At 45.7% G+C, this 25,183-nt stretch overlaps 1 protein-coding gene across 3 annotated transcripts in view; it reads right to left on the minus strand.

Annotated features, from left to right (window-relative positions):
• Window positions 1-1,209: 1,209 nt before the first annotated feature.
• Window positions 1,210-25,183, minus strand: part of DYRK4 (dual specificity tyrosine phosphorylation regulated kinase 4) — a 55,968-nt gene continuing 31,994 nt past the window's right edge. For 2 of the 3 annotated variants that reach the window (XM_061204661.1, XM_061204662.1), the window contains exons 3-15: window positions 23,338-23,418; window positions 22,529-22,645; window positions 21,647-21,791; window positions 20,059-20,222; window positions 17,549-17,685; window positions 17,105-17,245; window positions 14,695-14,833; window positions 12,546-12,627; window positions 9,831-10,003; window positions 8,180-8,240; window positions 4,686-4,815; window positions 2,164-2,339; window positions 1,210-1,454 (exon numbers count right to left, since the gene is read on the minus strand). In XM_061204661.1, the coding sequence (XP_061060644.1) occupies window positions 1,210-1,454; window positions 2,164-2,339; window positions 4,686-4,815; window positions 8,180-8,240; window positions 9,831-10,003; window positions 12,546-12,627; window positions 14,695-14,833; window positions 17,105-17,245; window positions 17,549-17,685; window positions 20,059-20,222; window positions 21,647-21,791; window positions 22,529-22,645; window positions 23,338-23,418 (1,791 nt within the window). Of the gene's footprint in view, window positions 1,455-2,163; window positions 2,340-4,685; window positions 4,816-8,179; window positions 8,241-9,830; window positions 10,004-12,545; window positions 12,628-14,694; window positions 14,834-17,104; window positions 17,246-17,548; window positions 17,686-20,058; window positions 20,223-21,646; window positions 21,792-22,528; window positions 22,646-23,326; window positions 23,419-25,183 lie in introns of all 3 variants that reach the window. The other variant, XM_061204663.1, reaches the window with a different exon arrangement.

Here is a 25,183-nt window from a genome sequence, read left to right on the forward strand (position 1 = left end):
CTATTTTTTATCCTCCGTCCTTCCTTTTAGAAACTTCCTCCTCCTCTGGTTTCTAGTTTCCCCATTTTTCTACATCTCTCAGGGGCTCTACTCGACTTTGTCAACCCCTTACATGTTTGTCTTTCCCAGGACTTTCTCTTGACCCTCTGCTGTTCTCTACCATCTTCCCTAGGTGATCTCATCCAAACCCATAGCTTCAATTACCTGGTGTCTCCCTTCATGGACAGTTACACACTGATTAAAATGAAAACTGTGAAGCCATGTATGATGTTTATGATGTTATGATCTTGAGTTTCTTGTACACATTTATCTGTACTATAATTACAACCATATACAGACTGAGTTCATGTAGGTAGAGACTAGAAGGGCAGGTGGTGGGTGAGTGGATACATCCTGTAGTTTGCTTGTCTTCCGTCCTTTGGGAAACCTGTTATCCCCTACTCCACGTGGTCCTGGAGAAGCATCAGTCATGGCGCTGCCACCACACCACACCACACCACACTGTGGGCTTGTGACCCAGGCTGGCCAATCAGAGGATCCCAATATCTCAGACACAGTGATGAGTTCAAGTCCAATCAATCATCTCTGAGACTTTCCTACCAGCAGGAAGACTGCATCTTTTGACTGGCTGAGAGCGGTCATCTTAACTTCTGGGCAGAGCTTGTCTTCAGGGTGAAGTTAACCATAAAAAGCAGCAAGACTAATGGGGGAGAGGGAGTCTGAGCTCCATGATCTTGTCTGAATTCCTAGATCTTGCTGTGTCTACACTTACCCCTCCTGATGCCCCAGTCACATAAACCAATAAATGTCCTTTGTCGTTTAAACTAGTTTGAACTCAGCTTCTGTCATTTTCAAACCAGAATCCTGACTAACTGTCTTGGGCAAGAGGAAAAAAGTGTTTTTTTATTATTTAGAGTCCTCTCAGTGATGCTGTAACCGTGAGTACTTAACTCTCTCCCCACCCCATCTCCCCACACATGCACCCATTGTTGCATTTGATTGAGGGCATAAGGAAGGCGCACGGGTGCAAGGACATCCTTTCCAATCCCTCATCATAGGAATCATGCCAATAGGCCATGTGAATAGAGGTTTTTTATTTCGTAAACCTTTATGCATTAAAAAACAACAATCTTAAGTATTGTACAATATAAGTGCTGTCTCTAATACAAATCACTGGTGAAAAGGAACAGGACACACCCTCTGCTCAGGTCACACAATAGGTGGTAAAATGTTTGTGTTCTTGGGGGAGCAGTTTTTGTTTTGTTGTCCTGTGGAGATCTTGGATTCCGCTGGCCCAACAACTGCCTCGGGCTTTCCGGAAGCTTCTGCTAGATGAGGCAGCTGGACGACTTCAGCTGTGTGCTGGACAGAGCCCTGCTGATTACCTGAATTCTGATCCTGTTTAGTGGCGCCGCCTTTGATTTTGTCTTTAGTCTCTATTTGAAGGATCACCTCTGCCAAAGAGGAGAGAGCAGGAACAAGTAAGTGTTCAAATGTGAATTATATTCTAACTGTCCATTAGGCTCTAAATCATTTTGGGGAAATCTGGTTGTAATGATACAAAAACAAGTCATTTGTAAAGCACATTCTATGTGCCAGGCATTATTCTAAGCCCTTGACACTTACTGGTTCCTTTGATCCTTCCTGCAACCGGAGAGAATAGGCATTATTCTCATTCTCATAAATGGAGAAACTGCGGTACAGAGAGGTTAAGTAAATTGCCCAAGGGCCCACAGCTGGTAAGTGGTAGGGCCAGAATTTATCCCAGGCAACCTGACTCCAGTGACCAAGTACATAACCATGAGGCTATATTGCATATAGAAGATACTTGCATAATTCCATAATCTGATAAAAATTCAAAAGGTAATTATAGGGCTTGCAGAGGAGGACACATTGAAAGAAAAGGGAAGGAGGGGAATAGGAATTGGAGATAGGAGAAACACGGAAATTCCTAATGATGAGAGGGCAAAAAAAAAAGGAGAACCCAGCCACAACCAAGTTTCCTGAAAGAGGAAAATCCCCAAATTAAGAAGTGGCAGGCCAGTAGTGATGAAGCCAGAATAATTAACCAAGGTTGAGCTCAGAGAAATTGGCATGCAATCCTCCAGAGATGTCTGACCCCCTGGATTATGGAAATGGGACTGGCTATTTGAGGTAGTGTACCTTTTTTGCCCAAGTGATGCTGCCCTTGAACCTTGTCCTTCCTGGCCTCAGAGGGGAAACAGAGACTGGTTTGCCTCAAGGTCTGAAGCCTGGGCTGTGCTTTGAGGTTCCGCGGCTCATGAATCCAAGCATGCTTGAGGGCCTGGTCAGGGGTCATGCGAAGAGAAGGCTCCCAGCTACACACCAACAAAGCCCAGCATCGGTTAGGGTTTTATTTCCCTTTTTAATAATGAAATATTTTCAAAGACCCCAATAAAGAACCTAAATAAGATATAAAAATGGTTCATTTTTAAAGAACCCATTTAAGCTATGTTATAGCTCAAAGATACCATAGAACAGAGCTTATGACATATAATTTTAAAGTACCTGGAGGCAACTATTGGAAATGATCTTTTTAGAAAATGTGTATGACAAGCCAAGGAATATCTCAGAGCCCAAATTCCGTTACAAGAAATATTATAGAAAATCTAAACCAGTGGGATTTAGGGTTTAATAAACTAAGAACATCAAAATGAAGAGATGCTTAATTGTGATTCCCAAACTATGGAATTTGGACCTCCAAATATATCACAAAGAACATTATAGAACACTAGAATATTAAGATCATGAGGGGACTTGGAGATAATCCAAACTGCTAATGCAGTAACAAAATACACTTGACAAAATATACTTGACCCACCATGGAATCATCTTGACTTTCTTGAGTAATTTTAGTAACATGGCACTAACTCACAGAACTAGCTATTCCCGTTTTAAAAAACTCCAATTCTTTAAAAGTTCTTCATTTTGATTGAGCCAAGATTCACTTCTCAGGAACTTTTAGCCTAGTAACTTTGACCGGGTCTTAAATTCTACCCATTAGCATCATACAGAATGAGACAACTAATCCATCTTTTATGTCACAACCCTTCAACTATCTGAAAACATTTACATGACTACTAATTATTGACCATATGACATGATCAGTTCCTTCCTAGATAGGAAATCTCAGCTGTTATCTAACTGGTGTCCATCATGCTGGGAATAGCTACTAACTGCAAGGAGATGGCATTAATATTTCAGACTCATCGAGGTCTAAACAACTCAAGTTCCCAGTTCTTTGTCCAGTGAACTGCTGTTAAGCTACACCTCGCCTCTCCTGAACTCCTAGAGTTAGCCTATAAAATCTAGACACAGAACTTTACATTTATCCCTATTAAATGACCCAAAACTTTTAGTCTCTCAAAGACTTGCTAATTAGCCAAATATGAAGTAATAAAACAACAGGCCCTGACAACATGACTGCCTCTTACAAGGTGTGAGCAACCAGCCCTTTGCACTAAAAAGGAGAATAATTTCATTCTTGGCTCTGAGTTTCTGGATTACCCACCTCTGTCTCAGTACTGAGTTTCTGTCACGAGTTAATGGCCATTCATTCTATCGCCTCAGCAAGAGGCTGGGGTGGGGTGAGGGTCATGATGGGGTACAGGATCCTTCTCTATCTCCATTTTTCAGATGGGTAGCATGACCCCCCCAGATGGGAAAACTTTCGGCAGTCCCTGGTGGTTTATTTTCTGAGCTAGCACCTAAACTCCAGATGCACAAATGCCAGAAGAGTAGTATTTTGCTAAAACTACTTCATTCCACTGAAGGAATGAGAGAACATAAAGATATGGTCTTCTAAAAATACTAAACAATTATAGGACTAATACAGCTGGAAGAGACCTTAGTAATACCCCACTCTACAGAAAAGGAAACTGAAGCCCAGAGAGACAATGACTTGTCCAATATCACGTGGCTAATTTATTTGCCACTCAGTGGAGACAGACTTGCATAACCTCTTTAAAATTGGTGACAACAGCTAGTATTTTCTAAATACCTTCTAAACTAGGTACTGTTCTAAGGTGCTTTATGTACTCTTGGGTTTTTTTAATCAATACTATGACTTGGGTGAAGTACAGAGCCTACTTTCTAAGATTCAAAATATGCCTATAGATTCTAAAAAGCTGTACATAATAAATGGTTTATAGATCACCCTTTCCCTAGTTCCCTAATATGAGAGGATTTAGACTCTAAATCCTAGGGGAATGGGTGGGAAGGGGCCTGAAACCAGTTTGTACTGGGTATGTATGCAAATAGTTATTGATACAACAGACTCTCTGAAGACCTTGACTTCAGTTCATGAAGCAGAAAACACTGAGGACTTGCCTACAACCTCGCTTCTAGGCAGTCAGGGCAAGAAGGAAGCAAGCTCCACCCACACGCCGTGTAATCCAGGGCAAGTCACGTAATCTCGCGAGCCTCAGGCTCCATGTCTCAAAACATCAAATCGTCTGTCCCACTGACCACACAGGATGGACAGCGGAGAGAGCAGTCTGATGAGGCAACAGATAGGAAAGCATCTTGTAGACTCTAAAGATCTACAGTCCGTGTTTGTTATGTCCCATGACTGCCTCCCAGCCCCAGACTTTCACCAGCAAACATGTGGGAAAGTACAGTATTTAAGAGGAAACCCAGAAGCAAAGACACCCTGACAAACTCACACCAAACACTTTCTCAGAAAGTCCAGGAAGCTGGTGTCGTAGGTTTTCAGCACCATGGTGAGATCCTTGGAATCCGGGTATCTTTTTTTCCCCCTGTTGTTGGTTATATTTTTAGGAAAACCTTTGGAATCTTTAGAGATACAACATTATGTGTTTAGTTCCAGGTGTGAATATGCATTGGTCACATCACAGCTGTTCACTCAACCATGCTGCTTCTGGGAGTGGTCTCTGCAGCTCTCCCGTGCCCCCTCACACACACACAAACACACCCGCAGTCTTAGTTTAAAATAACCACATGTAAATTATCCAGTGAATACAATTTACTTTTACAAATAACTTTCTACTACTTGGCATGTTCTGAGCCACCACCTCATCCTGGAATCAATCAAATGATTTTAATGGTTTAACATTAACCAACGTAAAATGATAATGATGATGATGATGATGATGATGACGATGATAATAATAATAGTAAAGTAAATCTGAAGTGACAGAAACCATCCGCTCTGAACAAAAAGCATGTTGTCCATTCTTGGCTTATCTATGCCCTTGATCCTTCCTCACCCCAAAACGTGAGAATTTGCGACACCCATGGGGAATAACAAGAAAGTCATTTTAGGAGAAGGATTGACTTTCAGAGCTCATGTACAAGCCACACAAGCAAGTTAACCTCATTTCTTATTTTTACAGTCGCGTCAGAATTTTGTCCATAACTGGAATGACCAAACTTGGTTGGTGGCTTAAGACACTGCTTGGAATGATTTTCTTCAGCCATTTCCACTGATTAAAGCCCTCACCAAATGTATTTTCTGTCATTGCTGAAAAGAAACTCCTGAAGACAGGTCCAAAGGTGGCCTGAGAACACAGTGCAATGCCTTGAAGGCAAGACCACTCGTTTGGACATCTAGGTCCTGGTGAGCGTGCTCAGAAAGGTGACCACGTATGGTCTCACCTTGTAAACATACATGTAAAAGGGCGGATATGTATATACACACGTGCAAAATTGACACATTCCATGAAACTCTCACAAAAACTCGGGGTTCATACAATGGACATCCTGGAAGGTACATAATGAAATGCTTCTAATTACTTTTGCAATCAATGCAATTTGCAGGGCATCCAACAGAACACCTGCTCTTACTGAATTCCTAGAAGAGCCCATGAATGTGTGTGTGTGTGTGTATATACACATATGGGTATCTGTGTGTTTATATAGATAAAAATGGGCTGGGGGTACTCCATAGGGCATAGGTCCTGTGAACTCCTTTTTGACTGTGGCACCAGGGCTCCCACCTTATCCTATATTGTCTTTTCATAAAATGGCCAAAGAAGAATTAGATTCATGGGCTTACAAATAACATAGCTCCTACAGTCATCCTTATGTAATTGCTTTTCTTGTACAAGTTTTTCCCACCTCTCTGACCTTCCCCAGTATCTCATTATTCTCCCCACCTCCTCTTGCTGCCTGGAGCACCTACATATCTTGCTACCTTTGAAGCAACAACTTTCCTCTTAATTAAGGGTATTAACTAGGAGTGGCTGGGGGCTGAGGACCTGTTGGCAGCCCAAACCTGGGGAAGGGAGAGCCAAGAACTTAAGTGGATATAGTGTTTCCAAACTCGCCTCATCATAAGCTGCTGTAAAAAACATACAGACTCCTGAGTCCCACCTCAAACACACTATACTATAGGAGGATCCTGAGAATTAGCATTTTTCCCAAGAACCCAAATGATTCTTATAATCAAATAAAATTTGGGAAACACGGATGAGGATGCAGCTCCCAATAACATCCTTTCAGGAAGGGAAGATGTGTGATTTTGCTACCAAAACCACATTCTGAAGCCTAGTGCTGATGGTAAAAATCGGGCACTCTATGAAACGGACATGTGTATATCTTTGGTACCCTCTTACCAAAATGCCTATGTTCCCTTCCTTTTGATTCCCCCAAGTACAGTCCCTTGAGTTCAGGGTTATAGGCTTGAGATGTGACTCTTCCCACATGGTCTTTGTCTAGCAGGAGGGAACACCAATACTCCTACATGTCTTTCCCTAAATCCTTTGAAATCCAAAAGGCTGAATTAAAAGTGGTGGATGGGAAAAGTATATTTGGGGTCAAAAGACCAGTTCCATTGCCCCATGCATAAGTTATACCAGCGAGTCAGCCAGATCCTCTGCTGCCATCAGACTGCTCTGGTATGGGACTGACCAATCCGAGTAGATGACAGCCTTGGCATTGGAGGGGGATCCTGGGGGACCTTTTCTTGCCAGACCTTAAAATTTTAGTTTCTGGATCGTGGGCTCAGGGCTGTGGCTTTTTAACCAAATGGTACAGAAATAGACTACGTTTTAACCCCCACGTGGCTGAACCAATATATACCGACTGCCCATCAACATGACTGAAACACTTTTGTGCAGGAGGGTCCCCCAGGGTGGTGTTTTTTGACTTTCCTATTGATGGGACAAGATGTGGAGAGAAATTATGTGATTTGTCTACCCATTTTGAGGCCACCGTTGGGTGAAAATAAGAGGCAGGAGGGCTGGGAACGACAGTGTGAGCCTGTGAACTAAGCTGACGACAATGTCATGCCGGATGGCAGGGAGCCCGTCCGTGGAGCCCTCGCCCCTCACATCTGGCTTCACTCCACTTGGCTGACATTAGGGCCACTACGGCTTTTTGGACACGGGAATCCCTTAGCAAAGGGATCTTAGATCTGGGACTGGCTTCATCTTCTGGTTCACAGTGGCCCAGAAGCCCTGTCCGAGTTGGACTTCATTGATCCACCGGTCCATCCTGTACAGCACAATTTGGCTTGAAAGACAGAGGATCATAAAATCCAGAGTCTGGGAACTGGGATGGGGGGTGCAGCATGGAGACTGTGGATGAAGCTTAATTCCAGCAATTAGGCAGATGTCCTATACAAAATTGACAAGCCATAGCTGACAGCCCTTGCTTACCCATTTTATACCAAAGTTGCAATGAATCTGGAATAGTAAGGGACTGGGGGATTAAGAGAATTTCAGCAGGAAAGAATAAGGCTCCATTAATGATAAACCGTAGCAATGGAATTTTCCACTATTCTTGCAAAGACGCTTCTGCTCTCTGATTTCCTTCACAGTGCATAGTGCGAGCGGACAGGCAAGCTGCTAGGGGAGGTGGGGAGAATTGTTAGGAGAGGGTAGAGTTCTAATCTTTTGGGGTTTCAAGATCTGCTGATAGGCCTTCTGAGCAGGAACCTGGTCACTCTCGGCACCTGTGCATCTTCACTGCCGAGACCTCGTTCCCAGTGACTGCCCCACCCATCTCCATCATGCACCTGGTACCATGGCTCAGCATCTTTTTACTTTTCTGAAAGAAACCTCTAAGCACAGCCTGCCTTTTGGGGTGGGGCCAGAGGAAGAGCATCATATGGGGTGTAGGGCATGGAAGGTGTCTTCCAGGGCTGGGAAACCTCATCAGCTACAACAGGAAAAAGAGAGTCAGACCTGGGACTCACCAAAGAATGTCTGTCTCCTGGAGGCCGTCTGGATGAAGTGGGTTGGCGGCAAGCCCAGCACCTTCAACAGGGACAAAGCAGTGGATTCACTCCTCTGGAGTCACACATTCCAAGACTGTTAGAACTGGGTGGGACTTCAGCTAAACGTTGTCTTCTACAGATAAGGACCCAGGATATTAAGCGATAACCTCAAGCCAGTGGCAGAGCAGGTCCAGAGCCTGAGACTTGACTCCTAATCCAGGGCCGCTTCAGTATCCCGAGCACTGACACCACCCACATTATTCTAAACAGACATCAGCACCTACTAGATAGGCCACCACTCGTGATAGCAGCCAGATCCCACTGTCCAAGCGAGTAAACCAGTGTAGCTGCGGACCACCCCTGAATTAAGGAGTGACACATCCCAGCTCAGAGCATGGGAAGGGAGGAAAGGAAAAGGAGATGGAAATCACCAGATGGGCATCAGACCGCGATATGACAAAATATCTTCTGAAAAGACAAGAGTAACACCTGCTTGGTCACCTTTCCCCACTGCAACCTATAGGGGTGCACACAGAAGAGAGAAACGACAGGTGTCCCCCTCAGCTCTGGGCCCCTGTCCTTGCAGCCAGGTTCCCAGGTTGTCCCTGCATGACCCTGCCCTCCTGTTCTTCAGCCTCACTGATCAGGTCAGGAGGAAGCTGCAGTTCTGGGGCAGTAGGAACCTCCACCCAGATCCCATGCCCTCCATTCTCCTTGGAAATTGGAGGAGGATTGGCTCAGGGATGCTTCATTGAATCATCCATCATCAACCTTAGAAGCCATGGACTCTGGTCCCCTCATTTTACAGAGATCCAGACCAGGGAAGTGACTTGTCAAAGACAAGGAGGACTAGCCTCCAGGTTTACTGATTTCCAGGGCAGTGTTCATCTCACCATAGCTATCATTTATAGCTACTATTAACTAAATTACTTGAATACTTTATTATCAGTTTCAACCATAAGATGAATCTCTACATTAATTCTCAAGGATGTATGTGTCTCCCCAACCAACCTTTAACTTTAAGACAATCTAGAAAATGGAGATTTGGAATGAATGGATAGATAGGTTGAGAGAGAGAGGAATTAGATATGTCTTTGTTCAGAGTCAAAATATCTTTGTTCCCTGGGGAAATCCTAAAATGTGAAATTTCCAATTTTTAGGATTATTTTCTCCCATGTCGTCTAATTTGGCTTAACAAGATGCCTTTAAGTAAAAGAATAGCAGGGATAATAAATAATCATATGAGAGTCTTGGTAAAGCCTTTTCATTGGGTGATATTCTTCCCAGAAAGTTAAGATGGTAACTAACAACTGAACAGTGCACAGATTTCAATGGGTGTCATGTCAGCCTGGTTTTTAGATTCTTTGGAATATATTTGAAAGACTGGTATAACAGTTTTATTTTAAATGTCACTATTATGCTGGAAGTCACATCCTTTGCAGTTACTTAAATTTAGGATAAAAAGGTTAGATGTCAACTCAAAAGTGTACACAATTTCAAAACATCCAACCCTGTCCCATAAACAGATGCAGGCCATTGCCCTAGAGCGAGTCCGATGCAGCCTGGAGTCTGAGAGCGGAAGTTACCCATCCCGAGGGCATCGGCTGGAAGGCAGCCGGGTCCCCCTCACCTCCATGATGCAGGCTAGCTGCTCCGCCTCGTTCTCCCCAGGGAACAGGGGGTAGCCCGTGTACAGCTCGGCCATGATGCAGCCCAGGCTCCACATATCAATGGCCATGTTGTAGGGATGGCCTAGGATCACCTCTGGGGATCGGTAGAACCGGCTTTGGATGTAGGTGTAGACTGCAGGGGAAAGAAAGAGACACCTCACGTGGAAACCTCCTCTCTGGAGTGCGTTGCTCCACATACCTGCTCAGGCGAGGGTGGACGATAATTAAGAACCCCCCCCAGACCCCCGACTTCTTTTCACTCTCCAGGCTTTGCAGGGAGAAGGAAGTACAAATGGCCAGCACTTATGAGTCCCAGCCCACATCTAATCTCATCACATCCTCACAGCAACCTGATTATCATGAGGGGTTGTTAGCCTCACGTTACTGATAAAGAACTCTAAAGTAGGCATTGTTCTAGAAAAGTAAATTTGTCAGGCAAGCTTTCAAAAAAGAAAACATAAGACGAATATCAAGCTAAGTTTTCAAATTGTCTGATGAATCTGGGGTAGACACCCTCTGAAGTACTGCGATTTGGCAAGGGAAGACGTGTATGAAAGTTGAAAAAGAAGCATGCAAAATGCATAATTTAAAAATGTATATTCAATACATTGTGTGCATTGTGTTATATAAAGCATAGAAAGAAAAGTTCAACAAAATCTCAGCAGACGAGGATGTACAGAGGATATTTAGTATTGCAGGCAGCCTAGATTTTACAGATGAGGAAACTGAGGTTGGAGAAATGGGACATTACAGTTATTTGCAAATGCTGTTAACTGGTTACCTAGATGGGGGCAGAGCAAGGGATTTGGTAGTCACTTCTCTGTTGTTTGACTTGGGTACAGTAAGGATGTAATAATTTTTAGTGATTTCAAACAAAATAAAGATTTAATAAAAATGACTTTGTACCCTGTCTGTTTCCAAAATGGACTTGAGGCACTTTGCAATCAAAGTACAAACATACAGGAAAGTTTTTTAAAATGAATTTAATGACAGAGGAAGACAAATACAGTATGATATCACTTACATGTGGAATCTAAAAAACAAGTGAACAAACAAAAGGAAAGAGAAATGTCTATTTAGGTCTTCTGCCCATTTTTGGATTGGGTTGTTTGTTTTTTTGTTATTGAGCTGCATGAGCTGCTTGTAAATTTTGGAGATTAATCCTTTGTCAGTTGCTTCATTTGCAAATATTTTCTCCCACTCTGAGGGTTGTCTTTTCGTCTTGTTTATGGTTTCCTTTGCTGTGCAAAAGCTTTTAAGTTTCATTAGGTCCCATTTGTTTATTTTTGTTTTTATTTCCATTTCTCTAGGAGGTGGGTCAGAAAGGATCTTGCTGTGGTTTATGTCATAGAGTGTTCTGCCTATGTTTTCCTCTAAGAGTTTTATAGTGTCTGGCCTTACATTTAGGTCTTTAATCCATTTTGAGTTTATTTTGTGTATGGTGTTAGGGAGTGTTCTAATTTCATTCTTTTACATGTAGCTGTCCAGTTTTCCCAGCACCACTTATTGAAGAGGCTGTCTTTTCTCCACTGTATATGCTTGCCTCCTTTATCAAAAATAAGGCAACCATATGTGCGTGGGTTTATCTCTGGGCTTTCTATCCTGTTCCATTGATCTATATTTCTGTTTTTGTGCCAGTACCAAAACTACAATGAGGTATCACTTCACACCAGTCAGAATGGCCACCATCAAAAAATCTACAGACAATAAATGATGGAGAGGGTGTGGAGAAAAGGGAACCCTCTTGCACTGTTGGTGGGAATGTAAATTGATACAGCCACTATGGAGAACAGTATGGAGGTTCCTTAAAAAACTAAAAATAGAACTACCATATGACCCAGCAATCCCACTACTGGGCATATACCCTGAGAAAACCATAATTCAGAAAGAGTCATGTACCACAATGTTCATTGCAGCTCTATTTACAATAGCCAGGACATGGAAGCAACCTAAGTGTCCATCAACAGAGGAATGGATAAAGAAGATATGGCACATATATGCAATGGAATATTACTCAGCCATAAAAAGAAACGAAATTGAGTTATTTGTAGTGAGGTGGGTGGACCTAGAGTCTGTCATACAGAGTGAAGTAAGTCAGAAAGAGAAAAACAAATACCGCATGCTAACACATATATATGGAATCTAAAAAAAAAAAAAAAAAGAGTTCTGAAGAACCTAGGAGCAGGACAGGAATAAAGACACAGACGTAGAGAACGGACTTGAGGACATGGGGAGGGGGAAGGGTAAGCTGGGACGAAGTGAGAGAGTAGCATGGACATATATACACTACCAAATGTAAAATAGATAGCTAGTGGGAAGCAGCCGCATAGCACAGGGAGATGAGCTCGGTGCTTTGTGACCATCCAGAGGGGTGGGATAGGGAGGGTGGGAGGGAGACGCAAGAGGGAGGAGATATGGGGATCTTGCATAATTCCAAATCCACAGAGTATGAGAGCAGCAAAGCAAACCTACAGTATTTGGTCCAATCTTCTCATTTTATAGATGAGGAAGCTTAGGCTCAGAGAAGTGAAACAGCTTGTTCAAAATCATACTAGCAACTGTTGTGGCTGAGCCCAGACTAGAACCCAGGTGACCACATGTGTGACCTAGTTATTTCAATAAAGGAAAGAAATCACAACAGGGAAATTCAAACAAAGGGACTAGAATGGCCATACCTTTCTGGTGTTCGTAACAGCTTGATCCAAAGTCAATAACTTTAACAGAGACTTGGCCCTTTTGGTACAACACTATATTCTCCTAGAGAGAAGAAAGACATAGGTCAAGTTTTAACAATGTTACCCAAGGCATTCTGTTTACCTAACTGCCTGCAGGACCCACCTCCAAGTGGGCTCCTCCCACATCTCCAAATCCCCTCGTTCTCCCCCCCTCTGACGTTCCCTTTCACTGTGGGCTGCACCTCTTGTCTGGCCCCAGTATTTGCTGCTTTGCGGTATTTCTTCTGCACGTATGTTGCATCTTTACTGATATCAACTGTGCAACTCTTGAAGACGGTGAGTTTCTTTTTATCTCCTTGGTACCTGGTTCTACGCCTTGCTTGCATAAGGCCTTAGAAATATCACTGACTGAATTAGATGTTTCCATTTAGTGACCCACCAACATACTGATACGACAGTAGAAGACCCCCCAAAAAGAACCCCACAATGATTTGGTTGGAGTTGTGATTGTCATGCTGACTTTGGGGAAAATGTGAGGCCAGGTGTTCCAGGAGAGTCCTGGATGAGAAAGCAGAGCTCCTTGGCTCTGCTCTCATAGCATGGGAGTGGACCACGTGGGGCTGGAAGATTAACGTCCCAATCGTATTTCCAGGATCTCGGTATCAGATGAATTGACTATTATGAATATCAGGTGATTTGATTGCTTATGGAATCCTTTGACATTCTAGGTATGGCATAGCAGGCCTGGTCTGAAGCCGCTGGCATTGCAAACTAAGAAAGTACAGATTCATCCATAGTACCTTTTCTAAAGAATATTTGTGTTAACTGAAAGATAATGATCAGCAAACGTCTAAAAGGTAGGAATTTTTAGTGTGTCTCTAGCCCAATGGAAAGGCTCCTTAACTAAATGGGGCTGGTCTTTCCATCTTATTGGCAGAAATAGCTCTACAGACGGTACGGATGCATGAGGCCATCACAGCTCATTGATACTAACCATTAAGTCCATAGGAATAACTCCCTGATTCTTGAATCCACACTCACCACGCTCTCCTGGTTGTGTGTCTACTTCCCTATTGAGCACATATATTCCAGTCCATTTGATCTATTTTGCAAGGAAATCTATTAACTCATATTTTGGCTGCCACCTATCTTGTGAGGTTCCTTGGTGAGAGTCAGTCCCCTAAGCCCAAAGACCATGGTCCCTTTGGAGCTGCAAAGCTGAGGATTAGGAACTTAGATGTGGAGAACAAATCAGTGTACCACCATCCTTGTGGGGCTCCACCAGTCAGCCATGAGAGAACATCTCTACCTTGACAATCTTTAATTGTAAAAATACCCCAAATCTACCCAATGAGTTATAGTTGTTTTCTTTTGTTTGTTTGTTTGTTTGTTTTAAGTAATGTGAACCCCATTTGGGGATGAGAGAAAGGAATGAGGAAAAGCTAAGAGACATTTACATAGCTGTGAAGGTCAGGTTGTTTTGGAACCAGCTCTTGACCCCAGATCTTCACATCCTTATACCTTTTCCCTAGCGACCTCTCTGTATTCCTCACAATTGCAATCGTTAACTCTTCTAACAAGCAACTGTTAATTGCCTACCATTACTATTTCTGGGTACCATGTTAAGTCCTGGGAATATAATGGTGAGAAGACATGGTTCCTGACCTTGGAGGAACTTGCAGTCCAGAGCGGGATATGGATAAAGAAACAATTCCTACACAAAGCAATCAGTTCAATAACAGAGCTAAGTATAGACTAGGAGCCGGACATCTGGGAAGGGAGCATCCATCTGGAGTAGAGGAAGTAGTCAGAGATTTGCTGTATCCTAGGACCAACTCAGAGGAGAGTGGACACAGGGAGGATTTAGGACAGCAGTAATCCACCTCCCTGCATGACACACGTCTCCGCACGCCCCCAAGCCCTCAGCCTTCCTGGTCCCGTCTGCCTTGATGACACTGCATCTGTCTTCCTTGCCCCAGTATCCCTGCTTTAGTCCTCGCTGCATCTCACTTGGTTTACACAACCTACAAACATGCTGCTTGGCTTCCATCCTGCAGGCCTGCCCAGTTACCGCTGGGGAAAGGAATGGGGCAAACCCTTCCTGAGGGTGGGGACCGGCTCCCCTGCATGGGACAGAGGTTGTACTCACAGGCTTGAGGTCACAGTGAATGATTTTCTCTATGTAAAGCATTTGCAAACACTTCAAAACAGAGAGGGTGAAGCGCCGAACTATCGAGAGACTGAAGCCTTGGAAGCTGTTATTCTTCATCAGCTCGTACAAGTTGATTCTGGGACAGAGAGAGAAAGTTTTGTGCAGCAGCGTAATGCTAAGTTTGAACCTGGAAAAACAATCCCATATCACCTGGTTTCCCTCTGCAGCAGGCAAGACTCAGACCAGGAGGTGGGGCCTTTGTGTCCTATAAACTCAACTTTCCCATTGACACATGGCGGAGCCAGGGTACAGCTCAACTGTGCTGGCCTCTCAGACGTCCCTCACTTCTTACATGGCAAGGTCCTTGAATCACTCTGTTACACGTGTATGTTAAAAAGTTGAGCCAAACTTCTGCAATATTCATAGTTCTTCCCTCGGGAGGGTTCCAGAGATCCCTCCCATCACTCAAGCAAGTGGCCACCCCTGCCCAGGCCTAATAAGTCTGTCTAAAGACATCAGGCTCCTGACAAGTAAGGAGGCAAGGGCGTGGGCAGAGGGGGGCTGAGGAGAGATGGAGAAGCCCTACACTACCTAAAAGAACGAACTTACGGTCACCAGGGGGGAGGGCCGGGGGAAGGGATAGTTAGGGAGTTTGGGATTGACATGTACACAAGGTTATGTTCACAATAGATAACCAACAAGGACCTACTGTACAGCACAGGGAACTCTGCTCAATATTCCGTAACAATGTAAATGGGAAAAGAATTTGGAAAAAATAGATACATGTATATGTACAACTGAGTCACTTTGCTGTACCCCTGAAACTATCACAACATTGTTAATCAACTATGCTCCAATATAAAATAAAAATTAAAACCTGTCGCCTTGCAGGATTGAGGGCTGGCTTTTGTCAGATCATCGTAAACTTTCTAGACCAGCAGAAACCTGAAATATTATATCAAAGCCTGCTACGTTATGCAACAGCTGCTGATTCATCAATGTGGGAAACTGATAGAAAGCGTTTCAACCAGAAAACCTTATGCATGGGCTGTCAGTTCATGACCTCTGTGCAAACCGTGAGATGGGGGAGTTGGGGGAGAAGGGCAGGACCCAGAGACAACTCTGCATCAACCTCTTCCTGGTTTCTCCTAACTTTCCATTTCTAGGCTTTCTCTCACGCTGGCAGTATTTAGGAAGCCGTTCTTTCTCGAGGGGTACAAAGGAAATGTGAGACATGGCTCTGGCCTCCTCGGACCAGCTGTGTGACCCAGGCAGCTCCCCAACCTCTCTGGCCTGTGGATTCTCCCTTCACACACCTGCCCCTCCTGACCCCTCTTTTTTTTTTTTTAATTAATTAATTAATTTATTGGCTGTACCGGGTCTTAGTTGCGGCATGCAGGATCTTCTTTGCGACATGCATGTGGGATCTAGTTCCCTGACCAGGGGTCGAACCCGGGCCCCCTGCATTGGGAGCGTGGAGTCTTAGCCACTGGACCACCAGGGAAATCCCCTGACCCCTCTTTTAAGGACATCCTAACTTGCACCGTGATTAATGGCCGAGAAAGGCAGCCTGGATTGCCGTGCTGCCATGAGGAAGATAATTCACCTCTGCATATTGGAAAGTGGACGACGTTTTGTAACCATTAGAGATGGCGAGTAGAGTGGCAGCATTCCTTCTGATTTAATGTAGCCATTCCTGGAATTGCACCGTCAGCGACGGCGTCATGGGAGCACCAAGCCACCAGCTCAGTGAAGCTAATGAGACTGGGCCTCTGAGGTCTGACCCCTTATTATTCTCCTTTGCTAAATGCATTCTGGGTTTCTCGGTTTATTTAAATTGCATCTGATGGTCTTCCCAGAGAGATAAGTAATCAAATTAGCATGCCCCTTCAGCTCCAATGTTCAAGCAAGGGATGCCAGTCTATTTAAGTCAGGTTCGGCTCTCGTACCAAAAATATCTGCACCTGTCCTTATTTGCTCAAAATCAAAGCCCTTTCCCCCTTCTGAGCAGCCAACTGTGTGCTCCCTTGGGTTCCAAACTCTGCACCATGGGGTCCTAAAGCCAGTGATCGGGGACAGGCAGCAAAGGAAGGTCCTTTTCCACATTTCAGTTTAGCTCTCGAGGGCAGAGGCCTTGTTTCGGTTATGTCACCGGGCCCAGCACCCAGCACCTGGGCAGCACACCTTGGTACGCTGGCAGGTGACAGATGTGACCAAGGGATGGGGTGAGATGGACAGTTTTGGGTCCAGCTCCTTGGTTTTCTAGATAACTGAGTGGCCGGTGTATTCACTCTAGTCATTAAATGTTCACATACAGACAAATCCAGTGTTCTGACCTCCAAGTTTCCCTTCTGTCACTTAAGCAACTTTTCCGAACAAAATGAATGAAAAAGAAAAGGCAGCTGACCCCAGGAGTTCAAAGGTGATGCAGAGATGGTTGCGGAAGTAGAAGAAGTCCTTCATGTGTACCACGTTGTAGGTGTTGTCTTTGTCCTTCCTTCTGAGAGCTTCCAGGATCTTCAGCTCCACCAGGGCCTGGTGGTGAAATCTGAAGAGGTTGGGGAGCAGTGGGGAGGATGGGGATGGGACAGAAGACACAGTGTCACGTCAAGCTGCAGCAGGTGGTCCACCTTCCCAGCTCTCCCCATCACCCCAACAGGGCAGAAGGTTCTAACCACTCTGCACTCTTGCCTCCTCTCTGCCGCTTCCTGGAAGTAGACAGGCAGAGAGGTAAAGAGGGAAGGAAAAGGGAGATCAGAGGAAGAAGCAGAGTCAGGAAGGGTTGGCATCATGAAGGGGCCGGAGTCACGTGGTCCTTCCTCTACAGCTTACGCCATCTGTCAAGCCACACCTCTTCTTGTTCCTGATGATTTTCAAGGCCACCAACTCATTGTTTTTATGATCCAAGCACTTGGCCACCTGTCCAAAGGACCCTTTCCCGATCATCTCCAGAACCTCGTAGCGGTAGGCAATGTGGTCATGCAGGACCTGCAGGAGCCAGGCCAGGGGTGAGGAAGGAAGCCATAGCTTCTGGGCTTCCCTGACATTGGGGCCCCTGGATACCCATTCCCAGCTCATGGCTGACTCTGGGGAGAACTTTCTAAACTGCACTGGGCACTAATACAACCCCACTCTCATCTCATCGCTACTGCAATGGGGTTGATGCCCGGATCCCAGGCCACCCGTGTGGCACCAGGGAAAGTCCCACAGGCTCTCTCCATGCCAGGCAGTGCAAATAACATTGGTTGGTCTTTCAGAAACTTGGGTTCTTGTCCCCATCCTGCTACCACCTCTAGTTTTCTGCGTGTGTGGGAACCTTGAACAAAGAGGCCCCAAAGGTTCTGTCTAGTTTGGACATTTCATGATGCTTGAATGCAGTGGGGCAGCAGCTTCAGTTTGGGGGAAGTTCTCTTTCTGACCCCTGATGTGTCTCCACCAATCAGAGAAGGCTTTGTGTCTGCTCTGCCTCTTCCTGGCCAGATAGGGTTCTCCTCTTGACTTATCCAGATTTAATTTTATCTCAGAGTTAGCATTACAGAACTTGAGCCTTTTTCAACTAAGAAATATTTTTCAAGAGCCAGAATCACCCACGTTTTCTGTGTGCTGGAACCTAAGGAATGGGTGTCTAATCAAAGCAACAGGAAATGTTCGATTAAAAAGCCTTCACCTGGGTGGCTTCAGACAAGCCACTTAGCACCGTGAGCTGCAGTGTCCGTGACTGTGACGGAAGGTTCTGGATAAGATGACCGCTAAGATCTTTCCGCCCTGAGAAGTTGATCCCTAGTGTTACACTCATGAATTTGGGAGAGGTGAAGGATAAGTGTGAGTGCCCGGGTCCTCGGGATGTGTTTGTGAATGAATGGTAGGGAATCTGTTCGCACAGGAGGGATCAAGACCATGAATGTGAACCAGCGCAACCTCACCGATATGGGGAAGGAGCTTCCTCTCGTGTGAAGGTCTGTTATGAAAATGTACGGGGAAAGGGCAAGGGGTAGGTTCTGCACGTGTTGGCCCATGCCAGACCTGCTGGATAAGGATCTTCATTTGTAATAAGATCCCCAGGTGATGTATGCACGCCATAAAGCTTGAGAAACACAGCCCTAAATCCGATCAAGAAAATCCGCCTCTTTTATAAAGTCATCATAGAGCAATCGTGTCTCCATGTACCCCAATGTTCACTGCAGCACTATTTACAACAGCCAGGTCATGGAAGCGACCTAAATGCCCATCAACAGACGAATGGATAAAGAAGATGTGGCACATATATACAATGGAATATTACTCAGCCATAAAAAGGAACGAAACTGGGTCATTTGTAGAGACGTGGACGGACCTAGAGACTGTCATACAGAGTGAAGTAAGTCAGAAAGAGAAAAACAAATATCGTATATTAACGCATATATGTGGAACCTAGAAAAATGGTACAGATGAACCGGTTTTCAGGGCAGAAATTGAGACACAGATGTAGAGAACAAATGTATGGACACCAAGCAGGGAAAGCTGCGGGGGTGGGGTGGGGTGGGGTGGTGGTGTGATGAATTGGGAGATTGGGATTGACATGTATACGCTAATATGTATAAAATGGATAACTAACAAGAACCTGCTGTATAAAAAAAATTAAATTAAATTTAAAAAAAAAAAAAGAGCAATCATGTCTCCTAATCCAAGTTAAGAGGAAGTGTCCAGAGGAGGACATTCCCAACAGCCCACAAGCCTAGTGGACTAAGCATCACACATCTGGACATCCTCAGAAGTAGAAAGGAAAACCTTGCACCGCCCAGATTCCACCTACAGGCTGGGGAGAGGCACTGTCCCGGGAAACCCCAGGGATGCAGTCAGAAGACTGGGAGGAGGAGCCGCTGGGACCGACCTTTAGAAAACTGAAGGGAGCGCTGTACACCAGAAACTACAGTGGCAAAACTGTTTTTGTCTGTGGGGGAAATGACACTGATTATAAAATAGAAAAAGGTCGTATATGGGCTTGTATGTAGGAAACAAAGAAGGGAATATTGGGAAGATTGAATCTTATTCCACAGCCTGGCCTTCCCAATGGGTCCAGGGCTGTGCCGGAGAAAAGCCCATGAGAGTTCACCCAGAATGCAAACCTGCCACCCAAACACTCTTGGAGAGAATCAGCATTCTGTGAGCAGACCACTTTGTATATTAATTGCATGTTTTTTCTCATTTTTATATGTGGTATTTCTTTGGTTTAGCACCTCACAGAATCCTTCAGGATGCCTGGAGTTCCAGTTACATCAGCACCAAATGCTATAAAATACCTCATGCTTTTTTCCCTTCCAGACTATCTCTTGTCCCCAGGCCCCAAAGCCCTGCAGTTACCACGACCTGCTCCCCCATCACCTTCATGTAGGAGCCATGTTTATCATCGAAACTTGTCTTGCTGAATTTATCAGGAGCCATGTGGAGTTTCTCAGCTTCCAGCCCCAGGAACCACAGCTCTGTGTAGCCCAGGACTTCACTTTGCTCATAAGAAGACAGCTGGTTCTTAAAAAACTTTAGGGCCTCTGTGTGAACAACACTGCAGATGTCAGTTAAGATGCCATTACATGGGGATTTGCCCAGATGCAGACAACGGCATCCCTTCCTGTTCATGAGCCAGGCGGCCCTTTCCTCAATGAGGCGGCTCACTAAGGACCATGCATCCTGGATCCCGTAGGGTCCAAGGGGAACCAGGATGGATGTCAAGGTGTGGTACTGATTTCACCCAACCAGGAGGAAAACACACAGGAAGGGAAGGGAGAATTTAGTCTTCAAAGAGCTATGGGTGCAGCAGCTTGGGTAGAAGATCCAGGAGTCAACGTAGTGTCAACAAAAGTGTGTAGTTAAGGCAGCAGTTGCCCAAGTTCATGTGGTACTGAGCTATACAATGTCTATCCTGAGAGGGTTTGCAAACTAGAATGCCTTCAGGGACGAGGAAAGTGACATAAATTCAACTTTCAAGCCCAGGAGGTATTCCTGCTCAAACCCCCGCTGAGCCAGTGGGTCTGAGTCTGGGGAAGGATGTGTGTTATGCCTTCTTTGCTCTGCACTGGTCACATTGCATCGGGGGCTGGTGTCTCTTATGGGGCAGGCGGGGTGGGATTCAGGCTTTAAGAGAGATGGTGATAAGCTGGTGAGTGCTGAGAGGAGGCAAAGCAGGATGAGGGATGCAGGGAGGACAGCGCGTTATTTGACAAACTGCCGAAGAGTCAGAGAAGGAACTGCATGGAGGAAAAGAGGACGCACAGGGGACAGGACCTATGTGTGACAGGACTATATGTTCAAGGAGAGGAAGGACAACCCAGTTTAAGGCTGTGGGAGAGGAGGGCCGAGCATCAGATGGTGTTGGCTTGTGGTCAGTGCTCGGAGGACTTTGGTTCCCTTCCTAGGAGCCCTAATCGTGTGAATCCCTGGACCTTGTTGAGGAGCTGGGCTCCTGGCCCAAACACGTGTGACCTTTCAGGCCTGACCGCAGGTGATGACAAAGGCTTTACCCGGCAGGCCCGTGGGGGGAAGCTGCCTTCCCACTGCAGCCCGGGTGCCCAGCCAGTGCATGGGGGTCTCTGAAGAGCTGCAGTCAAGGACGCAGGTCCCCCTGGCTGGCTGTGCTCTTGTCACCCAGGAGCCTCCGTTCAGAGCCCTCCTCAGGTGCTTCTGCCGAGACCTCATCACCGAGACGGGCCTGGGGGCCTTCGAGACACTCTCCCCCGCTCTGATTCAGAACGCAGCACCTCTCCACGCCCAGCTCTCCCCCCTCCATAAAGCACCAGCAGCCTTGTACAGGCTCCCATCTGCCTCTGGCCTGGGGCCAGTCCACAGGGGAGACTGGAACGGTGGGCTATCAACGCCCTCCCATCCGCCTCTTGCTTATACCATCACAGGAAGTGACGAAGCCTTGACTGAGCGCATAACCACGCGCCTACACCCCGCTGCTGCCCCAAAGGCACACCTGCCGCTCTCAGAGGCACCTTCCGCTTGCGCTTCTTTGGCGGCTTCTCCTTTGGTTTGGGATCTTGGGTTTTAATGTTCGAAGGGAAGGGTGTTTCTGAAGGCTTGAGCTCAGAGGACGACCCCTGGCTGTGAGTTTGATTCTCCTGTGCAGGGAAAGAGACTTGCAATCAAGGACTCTTTAGGTCGCTTCTGGGTGTCCTAAACCATTGATCTGACCAAGAACAGCCCCATGCAGCCAGACTCTTCTTCCTCTCCAGGGAGAAAATGGTCATTACAAGACAGTAGGTTTCTCAACCTTTCTCTCAGAGGAAGGATCCGTCTGACTCACGATATTCTCTGGGACACCTGTGGTGTACATTACAGTTTGGAGCAGACAACCCCAGTGATATCTTACCGCAGGAAGGATGGGAACAGTTCTTTCCTGCTGACCTAGAGGAGGCCAGGTCCTAACTAGAGAGAGTGACCTGCCCAAGGGCACAAATACTTGAACTTAGGTGTGTATAACACCTCTTTAACTCGGCACTTTCTCACATCATCCCATTTGGTTCTTACACAAAAAAAGTAGGGGACGTGGAAGGAAAATCAACATTTTGTACTGTTTATACATGCTTCTACCATTTATGTACCCGACACTTTATTTTTCTTTTTCTTAGTGAATCCTCATGACAACCCTATAGAAAGTCTGTTTCGTACAGAAAGTCAACGACTCATTGTTCAAGTTTACATTCATTGTCAAGAGGGAGAACAGGAGTGGAACCCAACTCTTCAGCTCACGATGTGCTTTTCCCACCATCCTAGGCCTTTCTGAACTTGGCTCTGGACTGAAAGCAGGCCTTTTTCACCTGCCTGTTCAAGGCCACGTCCACTGCCCTGTACTCACGTGATGCAGCAGGGGTTGCTTTAGCGGGAGTTTACTGCTGATGCGTGGGAAGTTCACCATGTTCTTCTTCCCCTTGGTGTCCACGAAAGGCAGTGACGTAAAGGTGGTGTTTCTGTTCTACAGGAGGAGAAACTGGGTAAGTTACAGACGCCTCAGGCAAGAAAGCGTTCCCCAGCACCCTCCCCAGAGCAAGGACGAGCCTGAGGCAAATCCAGGGCAAGATCTATTTCTGAAGTTCTTGGAGAGAAAAGCAGAGTGGTCAAGCAGACGGGCTCTGGGTTCGAATCCCTGCTCTACCACTTACTAGCTGTAGACCCTGGACAGTCACACTGACCCCTTCTCTAAGCTTCAATTATCTCTGCACTACCATGGGGACAAAAATGTGACCTACCTCATAAGGCTTTTGTGAGGTAAACAAGACAATCTATGTAGAGTATTTCATATGCGTTGGCCATTATTATTATCATGCCAATGTCTCAGCACCCTGACCTGGAGAAGTTCTTCCTGCTAAACAATGCAAACCTTCCTTGGGGCAGCATAAGCTCCCATTTCTACTACCTTGTTGACTTGACCGGTTCACTTGGATCCCTGCCCCTCTACATTGGTTGATTGATTGATCAGGAGAGAGGTAGTCCGACTATCAATGAAGAGCAACATTTAAAACTGTGTAGAGATGGGGTGTGGTGATGAGGGTAGAACATGCGCATCATGTTATGCTGAGTTGACCAAAAATGCCTGTTAAAAGCCATCCCCAGGCACCCACCTTGCCATCCTCTACTAGAGAAAAGACATTAAGCATCACTTCCTACCTTATTCAAGAATTGGGTCATCCTGAAGCTCTTGACCTTGGAAGGTGGCTTCTGGATTTGAAGCAAAGGCTTACTCTCAACCTGGATCAAGTGAAAGAGAATTGGAATAATATTTGGCATGGTTTCACCACCAGTGCCCGATGCTTATTTTGCTTCATTACAATTAACAGGACACATTTGAAGCCAGCTCTGCTGACCCCAGAGCTAGGAAGGGCTCAGAGAGGCTCAAAGTACTGAATAAATGAATGAATGAATCAATCAAACACAAACAAATCATCTTTCTAGCAGTGTTTATCCTGAATTGACTTGCCCAATAGTTTTCACACTTAAAAAAAAATTCACAGAACCCTTTCTTCAAATAAAATCTTAACTGGGTGCCCTGGACCTGGGAAGACATAAAAGCAGAGTTGCTCTTTCTAAAGAGAAGAAAATGCCTATAGTCTTGCCCAGAAACTCTTTTCACCCTCAGAGTGGCTCTGAAGGTACCATAGTGGAAGCCACCAGAATATAGGAGCCCAGTCTGGACACCAGTGACCGGATCAGAGGGGTCTTCACCTCTGGAAGAAGGTGGGGAGGCAAAGACCGAATAGCAGAGCTGTGTCCCCCAGAGGGTGGAGAGCTCACAGTGCAGGCGTGTGACATAACTGCGTGCAGCTCACAGACAACTGTTATCTGATGCTTATGCATTTACTTTAGTATCCATGTAAAAAACCATAACTAGCACATTAAACCTGCAATTTGGTGATTGTTATTATATAGGATGAAACTAAAATTTAAGTAAAAAAGAGTGTGAGCACTATGTAGATATGGCAAAAAATCATGAAGGTGGCACTGAAGGACTCAAGTTTAGCAAAAACAGGTTACGGGGCTTCCCTGGTGGCGCAGTGGTTGAGAATCCGCCTGCCGGGCTTCCCTGGTGGCGCAGTGGTTGAGAATCCGCCTGCCGGGCTTCCCTGGTGGCGCAGTGGTTGAGAATCCGCCTGCCAATGCAGGGGACACGGGTTCGAGCCCTGGTCTGGGAAGATCCCACATGCCGTGGAGCAACTCGGCCCGTGAGCCACAACTACTGACCCTGCGCGTCTGGAGCCTGTGCTCCGCAACAAGAGAGGCCGCGGTAGTGAGAGGCCTGCGCACCGTGATGAAGAGTGGCCCCCGCTTGCCACAACTAGAGAAAAGCCCTCGCACAGAAACGAAGACCCAACACAGCCACAAATAAATAAATAAATTAAAAAAAAAAAAAAAAAAAGAATCCGCCTGCCAATGCAGGGAACACGGGTTCGAGCCCTGGTCCGGGAAGATGCCACATGCTGCAGAGCAACTAAGCCCATGCACCGCAACTACTGAGCCCGCACACCACAACTACTGAAGTCTGCGCACTCTAGGGCCCAGGGGCCACAACTACTGAGCCTGCGTGCTGCAACTACTGAAGCCCGTGTGCCTAGAGCCCATGCTCCACAACAAGAGAAGCCACCACAATGAGAAGCCCATGTGCCACAACGAAGAGAAGCCCCTGCTCGCTGCAACTAGAGAAAGCCCACGTGCAGCAGCGAAGACCCAACACAGCCAAAAATAAATAAATAAATAAAAATAATAAAGTTCCGTTTTAAAAAAAAGTATTAAAAAAAAAACAGGTTACAGCTTGAATTGAGGTTCTGCTCTTTGAGTCCAGGGGTTCTGTTTCCAAATCTTTCTTAGGGAATTGAATGACAATCGTCCAAAGCTGAGACACAGCTGGTGCCAGACCCACCTCTGTAAAACTTGGTATACTGGCCACGTAGAAATAGGAACTGGGTACAATACTTCAACTTAATATCACACAGCACAGCTAAGCCCTCCACAGACTTGT

Source organism: Eubalaena glacialis, chromosome 11, assembly GCF_028564815.1.
Source record: "Eubalaena glacialis isolate mEubGla1 chromosome 11, mEubGla1.1.hap2.+ XY, whole genome shotgun sequence".
In the NCBI taxonomy this organism is placed as follows: domain Eukaryota; kingdom Metazoa; phylum Chordata; class Mammalia; order Artiodactyla; family Balaenidae; genus Eubalaena; species Eubalaena glacialis.